Here is a 16,122-nt window from a genome sequence, read left to right as displayed (position 1 = left end):
TCAGGTGCATCCTGTTTCCATTGATCATCCTTGAGATGTTTATACAACTTGATTGGAGTCCACCTGTGGTAAATTCAATTGATTGGACATGATTCGGAAGGCGCACACCTGTCTATATAAGGTCCCACAGTTGACAGTGCATGTCAGAGCAAAAACCAAGCCATGAAGTCAAAGAAATTCTCCGTAGAGCTCAGAGACAGGATTTGGGGAAGGGTACCAAAAAATGTCTGCAGTGTTGAAGGTCCCTAAGAACACAGTGGCCTCCATCATTCTTAAATGGAAGAAGTTTGAAACCACTAAGGCTCTTCCTAGAGCTGGCCGCCCGGCCAAACTGAGCAATTGGGGGAGAAGGGCCTTGGTCAGAGGTGACCAAGAGCCTGATGGTCACTCTGACAGACCTCTGTTGTCCTTCTGGAAGTTTATCCCATCTCCACAGAGGAACTCTAATCTCTGTAGCTCTCCACCAATCAGGTCTTCATGGTAGTGGCCAGACGGGAGCCACTATTCAGTAAAAGGCACATGACAGCCCGCTTGAAGTTTTCCAAAAGGCACCTAAAGACTCTCAGACCATGAGAAACAAGATTCTCTGGTCTGATGAAACCAAGATTGAACTCTTTGGCCTGAATGCCAAGCGTCACATCTGGAGGAAACCTTCCTATGGGGAAACATGGTGGTGGCAGCATTATGCTGTGGGAATGTTTTTCAGCGGCTGGGACTTGGTGACTATTCAGGATCGAGGCAAAGATGAACGTAGCAAAGTACAGAGAGATCCTTGATGAAAACCTGATCAAGACCTCAAGACTGGGGCGAAGGTTATCCTTCCAACAGGACAATGACCCGAAGCACACAGCCAAGACAACACAGGAGTGTCTTCGGGACAAGTCTCTGAACATCCTTGAGTGGCCCCGGCAGAGTCCGGACTTGAACCTGATCGAACATCTCTGGAAGGACTTGAAAATAGCTGTGCAGCAATGCTACCCATCCAACCGGACAGAGCTTGAGAGGGTCTGCAGAGAAGAATGGTAGAAACTCCAAATATAGCTGTTCCAAGCTTGTAGCGTCATACCCAAGAAGACTCAGTTGTAAGAAGACTTTAGTCTGTAATCGCTGCCAAAGGTGCTTCAACATTGTACTGAGTAAAGGGTCTGAATACTTGAATACTTGTGTAAATGTTATTTCAGCTTTTTATTTGTAATAAATGTGCAACATTTTCTAAACCTGTTTTTGCTTTGACATTATGGGGTATTGTTTGTAGATTGAGGGTGAAAAAACAATTTCATTAATTTTCGAATTAGGCTGTAACGTAACAAAATGTGGAAAAAGTCAAGGGGTCTGAATACTTTCCGAAGGCACTGTATGTAAGTAACCACAATTACAACGGAAATGCTTTGGGGTGAAATTGAGACCATATGGTAACATTTCAGAGTAGGCTGGGAGGTATCCCACTGGGCACAAACTGGTTGTGTCAGTGTTGTTTCAACATCATTTGTCAAAGTATTGTGACGTGGAAAATACATTGGATTTGATAAAGGTCATCAACTGTTTTCAGGGTGAAATTTCAACCACAGGATTATGTCCTCATGGTAATCAATTTTCAACATAGATAATAAACCTTGTATAACATACTGTATGTTGAATTTGTACCTTTGAAACAATGTCAGATCTACAACGCTATATATCCACTATCAGAAAAAAAGGTAGGCTGGGCAGCACCTACTTGGGGGGGGTTTCAGTTATCCATTTGGGTCTCCCATCCGTAGCTTTGATATTTGTCACTGACTACTACCCATGTTTTATCGTGAAGGTTATTGAGGAATCTCATAACTAAATAGATTCACCGTTACTATCAAAGTAATTCCAACGGTAGGTTTAACAGAGCAAATGAAATGTAACCATACTTTATACGTCATATCATCAATGATACTATTTAAGTCTATATAGCATTTATATATAGCAAAGTCATCAACAGCGTGTGTTTTAAATTCAACCCAGGGTTCAACTAAAAATAGAATACATAGGCTTAGGGTTTCAAGCTTAGGTTGATTTCTAATTTAATATTCAGGTTAATAATTAACATGTTGGATTCACCTCTCCATCGCAACCAAAAATCAAAGTGCCATATAAAGTCTGAAGAAGAAGCCTGAAGGAGGAGAGATTACTAGAAACAAACTTTTACCCTTTTAAATCAAATCAAATCAAATTTTATTTGTCACATACACATGGTTAGCAGATGTTAATGCGAGTGTAGCGAAATGCTTGTGCTTCTAGTTCCGACAATGCAGTAATAACGAACAAGTAATCTAACTAACAATTCCAAAAACCTACTGTCTTATACACAGTGTAAGGGGATAAAGAATATGTACATAAGGATATATGAATGAGCGATGGTACATAGCAGCATAGGCAAGATACAGTAGATGATATCGAGTACAGTATATACATATGAGATGAGTATGTAAACCAAGTGGCATAGTTAAAGTGGCTAGTGATACATGTATTACATAAGGATGCAGTCGATGATATAGAGTACAGTATATACGTATGCATATGAGATGAATAATGTAGGGTAAGTAACATTATATAAGGTAGCATTGTTTAAAGTGGCTAGTGATATATTTACATCATTTCCCATCAATTCCCATTATTAAAGTGGCTGGAGTTGAGTCAGTGTCATTGACAGTGTGTTGGCAGCAGCCACTCAATGTTAGTGGTGGCTGTTTAACAGTCTGATGGCCTTGAGATAGAAGCTGTTTTTCAGTCTCTCAGTCCCAGCTTTGATGCACCTGTACTGACCTCGCCTTCTGGATGACAGCGGGGTGAACAGGCAGTGGCTCGGGTGGTTGATGTCCTTGATGATCTTTATGGCCTTCCTGTAGCATCGGGTGGTGTAGGTGTCCTGGAGGGCAGATAGTTTGCCCCCGGTGATGCGTTGTGCAGACCTCACTACCCTCTGGAGAGCCTTACGGTTGAGGGCGGTGCAGTTGCCATACCAGGCGGTGATACAGCCCGCCAGGATGCTCTCGATTGTGCATCTGTAGAAGTTTGTGAGTGCTTTTGGTGACAAGCTAAATTTTTTCAGCCTCCTGAGGTTGAATAGGCGCTGCTGCGCCTTCTTCACGATGCTGTCTGTGTGAGTGGACCAATTCAGTTTGTCTGTGATGTGTATGCCGAGGAACTTAACTTGCTACCCTCTCCACTACTGTTCCATCGATGTGGATGGGGGGGTGTTCCCTCTGCTGTTTCCTGAAGTCCACAATCATCTCCTTAGTTTTGTTGACATTGAGTGTGAGGTTATTTTCCTGACACCACACTCCGAGGGCCCTCACCTCCTCCCTGTAGGCCGTCTCGTCGTTGTTGGTAATCAAGCCTACCACTGTTGTGTCGTCCGCAAACTTGATGATTGAGTTGGAGGCGTGCGTGGCCACGCAGTCGTGGGTGAACAGGGAGTACAGGAGAGGGCTCAGAACGCACCCTTGTGGGGCCCCAGTGTTGAGGATCAGCGGGGAGGAGATGTTGTTGACTACCCTCACCACCTGGGGGCGGCCCGTCAGGAAGTCCAGTACCCAGTTGCACAGGGCAGGGTCGAGACCCAGGGTCTCGAGCTTGATGACGAGCTTGGAGGGTACTATGGTGTTGAATGCCGAGCTGTAGTCGATGAACAGCATTCTCACATATGTATTCCTCTTGTCCAGATGGGTTAGGGCAGTGTGGTTGAGATTGCATCGTCTGTGGACCTATTTGGGCGGTAAGCAAATTGGAGTGGGTCTAGGGTGTCAGGTAGGGTGGAGGTGATATGGTCCTTGACTAGTCTCTCAAAGCACTTCATGATGACGGATGTGAGTGCTACGGGGCGGTAGTCGTTTAGCTCAGTTACCTTAGCTTTCTTGGGAACAGGAACAATGGTGGCCCTCTTGAAGCATGTGGGAACAGCAGACTGGTATAGGGATTGATTGAATATGTCCGTAAACACACCGGCCAGCTGGTCTGCGCATGCTCTGAGGGCGCGGCTGGGGATGCCGTCTGGGCCTGCAGCCTTGCGAGGGTTAACACGTTTAAATGTCTTACTCACCCCGGCTGCAGTGAAGGAGAGACCGCATGTTTTCGTTGCAGGCTGTTATCTGTGGATTAATTGTCGGAGTAGAGGACCTTGTGCATTATGTAAAATAACAACCCAATGTTTATATCCTAGGACAAATTAGCTAGCAACAGCAAGTAATCTCTTCTTCTTTGGAATTTATATGGCGGTTGGCAACCACCTTTAAGGTGCATTACCTCTACCAACTGGGACTTGCAGAAGCGTCATTGGTCACAAATAGAACCAAGTTCTATTTTAGTGCCTAGCTACGCAGAGGCTCGTTGGGTGCAATGATTGAATAACATGTATGTGTACATTTATTTTGCAATGCTCGCGCACGTGACGTGAGGGGTGTGGTCAGCATGTTAGGCTACTGTGTGAAGGAACATGGATGGATTCAACCTCTGCTACTGTCTTTATAGGCACACTAGAGGGAGCTAGGAGATTGACCTTGCTCAGCACAATGGACAGACAGACATTTCTACTTAGTACTCCTGTCCAGACATCTTTCATCAGAAACATCCATCCAACTACAGTGTTAATGGTATTGTACACTCATTAGAACATTTCAATTAGGAATGAAAACATCAACAGGTGGCTTCACACTTATGCAAATAAGCGGAGGGCTGAGTTTAGTTAGAGGGTGAGATTGGCTGGGTATCTCTGTTTGTCTGCAGCTGGGACTGGAACTGATGTCACTGATGACTTCATGGTACTTAGAGGACCCTGCTGCTGCTGCAGCTGCACCATCCAAGAAACAGTCAGTCAGAGAGGAGGAATGGGAAAAGAATGGAAATACAGAGGGATGGGGAGAATGAGGAAGTGGGGAATGGAGGCATGCAGACAGGGGCTTGTGCAGAGGAATGATGTACCATACACGAGAGCAGGAGAGGAGGAGTTGAAGAAACAGCAGATGGAGGAAGGATAATGTAGAAGACAGCCATACCGTGGTAAAATTGGTTTGCGTTTCGATATTCGGACATTCAAACTTCAATAGCTCAAAAAAGATTTGAGCTACATACAGTACCAGTCAGAAGTTTGAAACATCTACTCATTCCAGGGTTTTTCTTTATTTTTACTATGTTCTACATTGTAGAATAATAGTGAAGACATCAAAACTATGAAATAACACATATGGAATCATGTAGTAATCAAAAAATTGTTTAACAAATCAAAATATATTTTAGATTTTAGATTCTTCAAAGTAGCCACCCTTTGCCTTGATGACAGCATTGCACACTCTTGGCATTCTCTCAACCAACTTCACCTGGGATGCTTTTCCAACAGTCTTGAAGGAGTTCCCACATATACTGAGCACTTGTTGGCTGCTTTTCCTTCACTCTGCGGTCCAACTCATCCCAAACCATCTCAATTGGGTTGAGGTCGGGGTGATTGTGGAGGCCAGGTCTTCTGATGCAGCACTCCATCACTCTACTTCTTGGTCAAATAGTCCTTACACAGCCTGGAGGTAGGTTGTGTCATTGTCCTGTTGAAAAACAAATGATAGTCCCACTAAGTGCAAATCAGATGGGATGATGTATCGCTGCAGAATGCTGTGGTTGCCATGCTGGTTAAGTGTGCCTTGAATTCTAAATAAATCACTGACAGTGTCACCAGCAAAGCACTCCCACAACATCACACCTCCTCCTCCATGCTTCACGGTGGGAACCACACATGCAATTTGTTCACCTACCCTGCGTCTCACAAAGACACGGCGGTTGGAACCAAAAATCTCATTTAGATTCATCAGACCAAAGGACAGATTTCCACTGGTCTAATGTCCATTGCTTGTGTTTCTTGGCCCAAGCAAGTCTCTTCTTCTCATTGGTGTCCTTTACTAGTGGTTTCTTTGCAGCAATTTGACAACGATGGCCTGATTCACACAGTCTCCTCTGAACAGTTGCGCCCAATGTTTTACCATGTTTTGTGCTGCTACCATGTTGTGCTGCTGCCATGTTGTGTTGCTACCATGCTGTGTTGTCATGTGTTGCTGCCATGCTATGTTGTCTTAGGTCTCTTTTTATGTAGTGTTGTGTTGTCTCTCTTGTTGTGATGTGTGTTTTGTCCTATATTTTTATGTAATTTATTTATATTTTTAATCCCAGCCCCTTTTGCCTTTAGGTAGGCCGTGATTGTAAATAAGAATTTGTTCTTAACTGACTTAAAGAGTTAAATAAAGGTTATATAAAAAATTTAAAAAGACATGTGTTTTTTCATAGTTTTGATGTCTTCACTATTATTCTACAATGTAGAAAAAAGTCTAAATAAATAAAAACCCTTGAATGAGTAGGTGTGTCCAAACTTTTGACTGGTACTGTATATTTTTTAATGAATGTTGGAATCATTTTATGGAAAAAAACAAAGGCTGTGCAAAATAACTCCATATAAGGAATAAATTAAAGTTGCAATGAGGTTTCTAAGTCATGTGGGTAAAGAGCTATTGAAATTATATACTTTCAAATATTTATATAAAATGGTGTAAATTGTGTAAAACCAAAGGCTGTCCCTCCCCTTTTCAAATATACAAAGTTGGTTTGAGGTGCCTAGATCATGTGATCAAGAAGCTATGGACATTTGAAGTAACAAATTGAACTAATAAATGAAGTTGAGTAAATATATATACATTTTTTATGTACAAAGTCCATGTGATGTATGTCCCTACCCAGTGAACATTCCAACGTTGGTTTGAGGTGTCTAGGACACATGGTCAAGGAGCTATTGAATTTTGTATAAATATAGATTTTTAAATGTTGGAATACTTTTATGAAGAAACCAAAGGGTGTGCAATATGCCGCTCTATGTAAGAAATAACAATTGAAATGAGGTGGCTAAGTCACATGGTTGAAGAGCAATTGATGTTTGAATATTGTGATCAAGCACTTTGAAGGTGCCTAAATAGTTGCATTGACGGTGCGCGAGGCTTACTACACTGTTGCCGTGTGATTATGAAACTCGGATTGTAATCGGGAAAATAAGACTTGTTCAATGTTTTACACTTTTTTCCTTCATAGAGAACCTGAGGTATGTAGCTGAAATCCTTCACGAGCTATTGAAATTTGAAGGTAAGAATGTCTGGCAAATACTGAAAATCAAACCAACTTTCCCACGGCGACAGCCATGCACAAGCAGTCAAACCACATGTTGTTCACATGATCTGACATTGCAACCACACAATAAGAGTAGTTAAACATTTATACACATATTTCCATCAGAACAGCATACAGTTTATGCATTTTGCATACATAGACTTGAACTGACAAGCACAATATTGCGAAATGTACAACCCTCTTTTGCACTTCAGGTACAATTTTCGTTCTTCTTTCACCCAACATTATTGAATGATAATAGCCTATTGTGTCTAGGCTATCAGTTTTATAGCACAGGAAGCTTCAAGCTGCTGGATTTGAGTAAGAAAATGTATTATTTACTTACTAAAATAATGTTATTGGCCATGTTTGGAGCCACCTCTTCTCTCTGTGCTGTTGCACCTGTTAGATTCCCCATGATGTTTTATCAGCCCCTGTCCTGCCTCTGTAGCCTAGTCTCCAAGAGAGAGAGAGAGGGAAAGCTGTAGGAGAGGTATATGAACGTTTTGGGGAGCAGCCAGCCGGGAGGAGGTAGACAAGAGATGTTACCCCTCTCTCCAGTGGGGGCTGCTGATGGGAGGACAGCTCATAATAATGGCTGGAATGGGACAAATGGAATGGCATTAAACACTTGGAAACCTTGTGTTTGATGTATTTGAAACCATTCCACTGATTCCGCTCCAGCCATTACCACGAGCCTGTCCTCCCTAATTAAGGTGCCACCAAACTCCTGTGCTCTCCCTCGTCCACACACTCCATCCCCTTCCCTTCCTACCTTCTTCGCTCCCTCCCACAATCGCTCACTCTTATATTCAGTCGCGGCAGAGCTCAGGTTGGGATAACGGTGTTATCTGGGAATGATGCCGGCGGTTGGAGCCGTGGGAGTCGGACTGCTCTGCGCGCTGCTTGTTGCCCTCATGCCGGGTGGAATGTCGGACTTGGTGACTCTGGTGCAGGACTCGGTCCGACCCGAATCGTCACTGCTGATGCCAAAAGTCATGATCGCCATTCTGGCTCGCAACGCAGCGCACAGCCTGCCGCACTACCTGGGCTGCATCGACAGGCTAGACTATCCGAAGGAGCGGATAGCTATCTGGTGAGAAACGCAACTAACTTTTTAACAACTTTATTCCGGTCAAATCGTCTCCAATAGCCAACAGCAGGGATCATCAACTAGATTCATCCGCGGGACCATTTTTCTTGAGCGGATGGTCGGGGGTCGGAACTAAATTACAAATAATTTCTAGACTGCAACTATTTCACAAAAACATAATCATTTCAAACCTTGCTTACATTTGTATCCGAGCACGCCTCTATTATGCGTGGGAATAGGCCTTCCAATACGAAAATCAATTGGAGATGATTTCCCGGTGGGTTTTTTTTATTTCAATCCAGTATTTCATATCCAGTAATAAATGATATATATATATATATATATATATATATATATTACTTGACATGAAATACTATATATGTGTGTGTTTTTTAAACAAGATTTGCTCAGAAAACTTGGAGGCAAATAAACCCACCCACCGGCGGAGGGCCGCCAGTTGGGGCACGCCCGCGACAATTCTTGCTTTGCACTTTACTATGGGAAAAAAGTACACACACATAAGTAACAGAGCTTATTGTTATCGATATGGTGTCGGTATTATAATGAGAACCTCCTGTCCTGTCCACGTAAAGAACAGAGACGCTGCTGTCAGCGTGAACGAGACTTGTTGCTGCGTTTTACAATGCCCTCTCCACGCGTGTCTGCTGGGTTCCTAATTGCATGTTAGGAGTAGATGAATGGGCAGAGCATGTTGTTGACGGTGTTTTTTAAATTATTATGCACACATTGCAGAAATCAGGGGGCTTAAAACAGCAGCCAGGTGTGGGGGGATGGGGCCCATATCGCCAAAAGTCTCCATCATCAATTCTCCATAGGCAGTTACACAGGGGTGGACTTGGATAACAATTTGGCTCTGGCATTTTATCCACACCTATTGTGCTGGTTTATTTGTTTCGGCATCTTCTCTGCTGTCACTGTGCATCTTCTTGTTCTCTGTCTGCCTCTCTGCTTAAGCCTTAAACATTATAAAAGCCAAGCTGTCTTAAGGTGTCATCATGCTTCAGTTCTGCTGGCGGCTAGCCAAAGTCGGCTAAGTGAACCAAACGAATATGTTCGTATACACTGTTAAAAGACATTCGCTTGAAAAACGAGGAACAAAAGCGGCAATAGTACTGTTTGTCCATTTTGAGACGCTATAGCCAGTATACACTTCCTCTAAATAATCATAATTAATCTAAGACAACTCAATAAATCTGTCATTAATTTAGATGTTTTTTGCAGAGGAGATCTTAGTTGCGCTATTTTACATCTAACTAAGATGTTTGGGGCACTGTTTCGAAATAAAGAAATGTCTCTCATTGAAGGACAACAAAGACTTTACTGAAGAATCTATATTGTTGACCAATCACCGACGAATGGGTGTAGACTAAAACTATCGACTTCGGCTTGTCTCAAGAAAAAATTTAATGTGCCCCAACAACCAAAAACAACCTTACCGAAGTCCAAAACGAACAAAACTGTCACAAAATGTCGTCATAATATATGCACAAACTCTTCCCAACTGTTTCGGCTGGAAAGAATGCAGACGCATGTGGGCTACAGTGCCTTCAAAAAGTGTTCAAGCCCCTTAACTTTTTCCACATTTTGTTGTGCTACAGCCTGAATTTAAAATGGTTTAAATGTAGCTTTTTTTTTGTCACTGGCCTACACATAGAACCCCATAAGGTCAAAATGGAATTATGTTTTTTGATATGTTGGTAAATTAATTTAAATTAAAAGCTGAAATGTCTGGAGTCAATAAGTATTCAACCCCTTTGTTATGGCAATCCTAAATAAGTTCAGAAGTAAAAATGTGCTTCACAAGTCACATAATAAGTTGCATCACTCTGTGTGCAATAATAGTGTTCAACATGATTTTTGAATGACTCAGCTCTCTACCACACACATACAATTATCTATAAGGCCCCTCAGTGAATTTCAAGCACAGATTCAACCACAAAGACCAGGGAGGTTTTCTAATGCCTTACAAAGAAGGGCACCTATTGGTAGATGAGTAAAAATATAATTTAAAAAAATACATTAAATATATCCCTTTGAGCATGCTGAAGTTATTAATTACATTTTGGATGCTGTATCAATACACCCAGTCACTACAAAGATACAGGCATCCTTCCTAACTCTGCTGCAGGAGAGGATGAAACCGCTCAGGGATTTTACAATGAGGCCAATGGTGTCATTAAAACAGTTACAGAGTTTAATGGCTGTGATAGGAGAAAACTGAGGATGGATCAACAATATTGTAGTTACTCCACAATACTAACCTAATTGAAAAAGTGAAAATAAGGAAGCCTGTACAGAATACAAATATTCCAAAACACTTGACAAAACACTGTTTCGCAATAAGGCACTAAAGTAAATACTGCAAAAAAATGTGGCAAAGCAATTCACTTTTTGTTCTCAATACAAAGTGTTATGTTTGGGGCAAATCCAATACAACACATTACTGAGTACCACTCTCCATATTTTTAAACATAGTAGGAGCTGCATCATGTTAGGGTATTCTTGTAATTGTTAAGGACTGGGGAGTTTTTCAGGATAAAAAATAAACGGAATGGAGCTAAGCATAGGCAAAATCCATTAGGAAAAACTGGTTCAGTCTGCTTTCCACCAGACACTGGGAAATTATTTTACCTTTCAGCAGGACAATAACCTAAAACACAAGGCCAAATCTACGCTGAAGTTGCTTGAGTGGCCGAGTTACAGTTTTGACTTAACTCAACACAACGCCACAGATGTCTCAAGTTTTGAGGGAGCGTACAACTGGCATGCTGACTGCAGGAATGTCCACCAAAGCTTTTGCCTGATAATTGAATGTTAATTTCTCTACCATAAACCGCCTCCAACTTCCAACCGGCCTCACAACCACAGATCATCTGTAAACACACCAGCCCAGGAGCTCCACATCTGGCTTTTTCACCTGTTGAATCGTCTGAGACCACCACCCAGAAAGCTGATGAAACTGGGTTCGCACAACCAAAGAATTTCATCACAAACTGTCAGAAACCGTCTCAGGGAAGCTCATCTGCGTGCTCGTCGTCCTCACCAGGATCTTGACCTGTCTGCAGTTCGGCGTCGTAACCGACTTCAGTGTACAAATGCTCACCTTCAATGGCCACTGGCACGCTAGAGGTCTGTTCTTCACGGATGAATCCCGGTTTCAACTGTACTGGGCAGATGGCAGACAGTGTGTATGGCGTCGTGTGGTCGAGTGATTTGCTGATGTCAATGTTGTGAACAGAGTGCCCCATGATGGCGTTGGGGTTATGGTATGGGCAGGCATAAGCTAAGGACAATGAACACAATTGCATTTTATGGATGGCAATTTGAATGTACATAGATCACATGATGAGATCCTGAGGCCCATTGTTGTGCCATTCATCCGCTGCCATCACCTTCTGTTTCAGCATGATAGTGCATGGTCCCAAGGATCTGTATAGAATTCCTGGAAGCTGAAAATGTCCCAGTTCTTCCATGGCATACTGACCAGACATGTCACCCATTGAGCATGTTTGTGATTCTCTGGATTGACGAGTACGACAACGTGTTCCAGTTCCCGCCAATATCCAGCAAGTTCGCACAGCCATTGAAGAGGAGTGGGACAACATTCCACAGGCCAAAATCACCAGCTTGATCAACTCTATGCGAAGGAGATATGTCACACTGCATGATGCACGTGCTGGTCACACCATATACTGACTGGTTTTCTGATCCACACCCTTACCTTTTTTAAGGTACAGTATTTGTGACCACCAGTCATGTGAAATCCATAGATTAGGGCCTAATGATTTTATTTCATTCACAGATTTCCTTATGTGAACTGTAACTCAGGAACATCTTTGAAATTGTTGCATGTTGCGTTTATATTTTTGTTCAGTGTAAGATAACTCAAATCTGTCAATAATTTAGACATTTTTGCAGAGGAGATCTTAATTGCGCAAAACAACCTCACAAAATGACATCATAATATACAGTGCCTTGCGAAAGTATTCAGCCCCCTTGAACTTTGCGACCTTTTGCCACATTTCAGGCTTCAAACATAAAGATATAAAACTATTTTTTTGTGAAGAATCAACAACAAGTGGGACACAATCATGAAGTGAAATGACATTTATTGGATATTTCAAACTTTTTTAACAAATCAAAAACTGAAAAATTGGGTGTGCAAAATGATTCAGCCCCTTTTACTTTCAGTGCAGCAAACTCTCTCCAGAAGTTCAGTGAGGATCTCTGAATGATCCAATGTTGACCTAAATGACTAATGATGATAAATACAATCCACCTGTGTGTAATCAAGTCTCCGTATAAATGCACCTGCACTGTGATAGTCTCAGAGGTCCGTTAAAAGCGCAGAGAGCATCATGAAGAACAAGGAACACACCAGGCAGGTCCGAGATACTGTTGTGAAGAAGTTTAAAGCCGGATTTGGATACAAAAAGATTTCCCAAGCTTTAAACATCCCAAGGAGCACTGTGCAAGCGATAATATTGAAATGGAAGGAGTATCAGACCACTGCAAATCTACCAAGACCTGGCCGTCCCTCTAAACTTTCAGCTCATACAAGGAGAAGACTGATCAGAGATGCAGCCAAGAGGCCCATGATCACTCTGGATGAACTGCAGAGATCTACAGCTGAGGTGGGAGACTCTGTCCATAGGACAAAAAATCAGTCGTATATTGCACAAATCTGGCCTTTATGGAAGAGTGGCAAGAAGAAAGCCATTTCATAAAGATATCCATAAAAAGTGCCGTTTAAAGTTTGCCACAAGCCACCTGGGAGACACACAAACATGTGGAAGAAGGTGCTCTGGTCAGATGAAACCAAAATTGAACTTTTTGGCAACAATGCAAAACGTTATGTTTGGCGTAAAAGCAACACAGCTCATCACCCTGAACACCCTATCCCCACTGTCAAACATGGTGGTGGCAGCATAATGGTTTGGGCCAGCTTTTCTTCAGCAGGGACAGGGAAGATGGTTAAAATTGATGGGAAGATGGATGGAGCCAAATACAGGACCATTCTGGAAGAAAACCTGATGGAGTCTGCAAAAGACCTGAGACTGGGACGGAGATTTGTCTTCCAACAAGACAATGATCCAAAACATAAAGCAAAATCTACAATGGAATGGTTCAAAAATAAACATATCCAGGTGTTAGAATGGCCAAGACAAAGTCCAGACCTGAATCCAATTGAGAATCTGTGGAAAGAACTGAAAACTGCTGTTCACAAATGCTCTCCATCCAACCTCACTGAGCTCGAGCTGTTTTGCAAGGAGGAATGGGAAAAAATGTCAGTCTCTCGATGTGCAAAACTGATAGAGACATACCCCAAGCGACTTACAGCTGTAATCGCAGCAAAAGGTGGTGCTACAAAGTATTAACTTAAGGGGGCTGAATAATTTTGTACGACCAATTTTTCAGTTTGAGTTGTTAAAAAAGTTTGAAATATCCAATAAATGTCGTTCCACTTCATGATTGTGTCCCACTTGTTGTTGATTCTTCACAAAAAAATACAGTTTTATATCTTTATGTTTGAAGCCTGAAATGTGGCAAAAGGTCGCAAAGTTCAAGAGGGCCGAATACTTTCGCAAGGCACTGTATGCACAAACTCTTCCGGACTGTTTCAGATGAGAAGCATGTGGACGCCTTAAGTGTTAACTACTATTATAGGGCTCCAGACTAACATTTTCCCCTAGTGTCACAGGTGCCACTAACCTTTACACTTGATGGCACCAGCCCATGAGTAATCCTCTTATAAAGTCATTAATTGTGCCTTATTAAGAAGTTTAATAAATAGACTACTGAGGTATTCAATAAATAAATTGTTTTATCTAGCACGTTCCAAGCAAGAATGCAAGATATTTTGATGTACAACTTAATCCAGTGATTAGAGATGGGGAGAGAATAGACACTGAGTGGCTCGGACAGCAGCACAAAAGGTGGGTGCTCAACGCATGACTAGTCTACAGGGACAAAGAAAGTCAGTGCACAAGCATGTGGAGAATGCCCATCACATACCTATTTTGTTGCACATGGAAAATTTTAAGAGGGACTTGATAGTTTAATGCGTTTTCTCTGTTTCTCCCAGAATTGAAGTCATCACCAGTTGGATGCTTTTGTCTTTTGTTTTCCACTCATCCTTTCAAGGCTTGCTTTTGTTTGCAGCTTTATGTATGTATGTTTCTCATTGAGAACACTTCCCAACACACACACACACACACACACACACAAATATATACCCTGGTGTTTTAATATTTGGGAACAGATTTCCTAAATTCAACTTATTTTTAGCTGAATTACGTTTTTGGCCCGCGGGCCGTCTGTTACCGACCCCTGCCCGGCCCCTGACCTATAGGATGTGCCTGTTGCTGCTGCATTCTACTGTCTGTCTGTATTGTTCTCCTGAATCTGAACCTGTAAAGGTCTCAGTATATCTCTGCATGCTCTCAATACTAACTGCCAATGAGAAGTTTTTGGCAAAGAGACATTTATTGGGTGGTTGAGCAGCCTAGATGTTCAGTGTTGATAATCACTGAATCACTCTCGTCACTGTTGGTAATCAGGCCTACTACTGTTGTGTCATCTGCAAACTTGATGATTGAGTTGGAGGCGTACGTGTCCACAGTCATGGGTGAAGAGGGAGTACAGGAGGGGGCTGAGCATGCACCCTTGTGGGGCCCCTGTGTTGAGGATCAGCGAATTGGAGGTGTTGTTTTCTGCCTTCACCACCTGGGGGCGGCCCGTCAGGAAGTTTAGGACCCAATTGCAGGGTGGGGTTCAGACCCAGGGCGCCGAGCTTAATTATGAGCTTGGAGGGTACTATGGTGTTGAAGGCTGAGCTATAGTCAATGAACAGCATTCTTACATAGGTATTCCTCTTGTCCAGATGGGATATGGCATTGTGCATTGCAATAGCGATTGCATTGTCTGGCGGTAAGCAAATTGAAGTGGGTCTAGAGTGTCAGGTAATGTAGAGGTGATATGATCCTTAACTAGCCTCTCAAAGCACTTCATGATGACAGACATGAGTGCTACGGGGCGATAGTCATTTAGTTCCAGACAGCTGGTATGCGCATGCTCTGAGGATGAGGCTAGGGATGCCGTCTGGGCTGGCCACCTTGCGAGGGTTAACACGCTTAAATGTCTTACTCACGTCGGCCACAGAGAATGAGAGCCCACAGTCCTTGAGAGCGGGCCGCGTCGGTGGCAATGTGGTATCCTCAAAGCGGGCGAAGAAGGTGTTTAACTTATCCGTGAGCAAGATGTCGGTGTCCACGTCGTGGCTGGTTCTCCCTTTGTAATCCGCAATTATCTGTAGACCGTGCCACATACGTCTCGTGTCTGTGCTGTTGATTTCTGACTCCACTTTGTCTCTGTACTGATGTTTTGCCTGTTGATTGACAAACAGAGGGAATAACTACACTTTTTGTATTCAACCATATTTCCAGTCACCTTGCCATAGTTAAATGCGATGGTTCGCACTTTCAGTTTTGTACGAATGCTGCCATCTATACATGGTTTCTGGTTTGGGTAGGTTTTAATAGTCACCATGGGAGCAACATCCTCTATACACTTCCTGATGAACTCAGTCACCATGTCCATGTATACGTCAATGTTGTTATCAGAGGCTACCCAGAACATATCCCAGTCTGCATGATCAAAACAATCTTGATGCATTGATTCCGATTGGTCAGACCAGCGTTGAATAGACCTTAGCACGGGTACTTCCTGTTAACACATGGACTGTAGTACTCGCTCTGGAAAAACACTTGACCACTGCTACTCCCCCTTCCGGGATAACTACAAGGCCCTCCCTTCAGCAAATCAGATCACAAATTCAATTTTGCTCC

General features: G+C 42.7%; 1 protein-coding gene across 1 annotated transcript in view; it reads left to right on the top strand.

The window, feature by feature from the left end:
- The first annotated feature begins 7,894 nt into the window (after nt 1-7,894).
- Nucleotides 7,895-16,122, top strand: part of LOC112250918 (procollagen galactosyltransferase 2) — a 42,270-nt gene continuing 34,042 nt past the window's right edge. Inside the window, exon 1 of the mRNA XM_024421470.2 lies at nt 7,895-8,257. Within this exon, the coding sequence (XP_024277238.1) occupies nt 8,019-8,257 (239 nt within the window). The 5' untranslated portion in view covers nt 7,895-8,018. The remainder of the gene's footprint in view (nt 8,258-16,122) is intronic.

Source organism: Oncorhynchus tshawytscha, linkage group LG05, assembly GCF_018296145.1.
Source record: "Oncorhynchus tshawytscha isolate Ot180627B linkage group LG05, Otsh_v2.0, whole genome shotgun sequence".
Taxonomy (NCBI): domain Eukaryota; kingdom Metazoa; phylum Chordata; class Actinopteri; order Salmoniformes; family Salmonidae; genus Oncorhynchus; species Oncorhynchus tshawytscha.
Note: the sequence above shows the minus strand (reverse complement) of the source record. Positions and strands in the feature narration are given on the sequence as shown.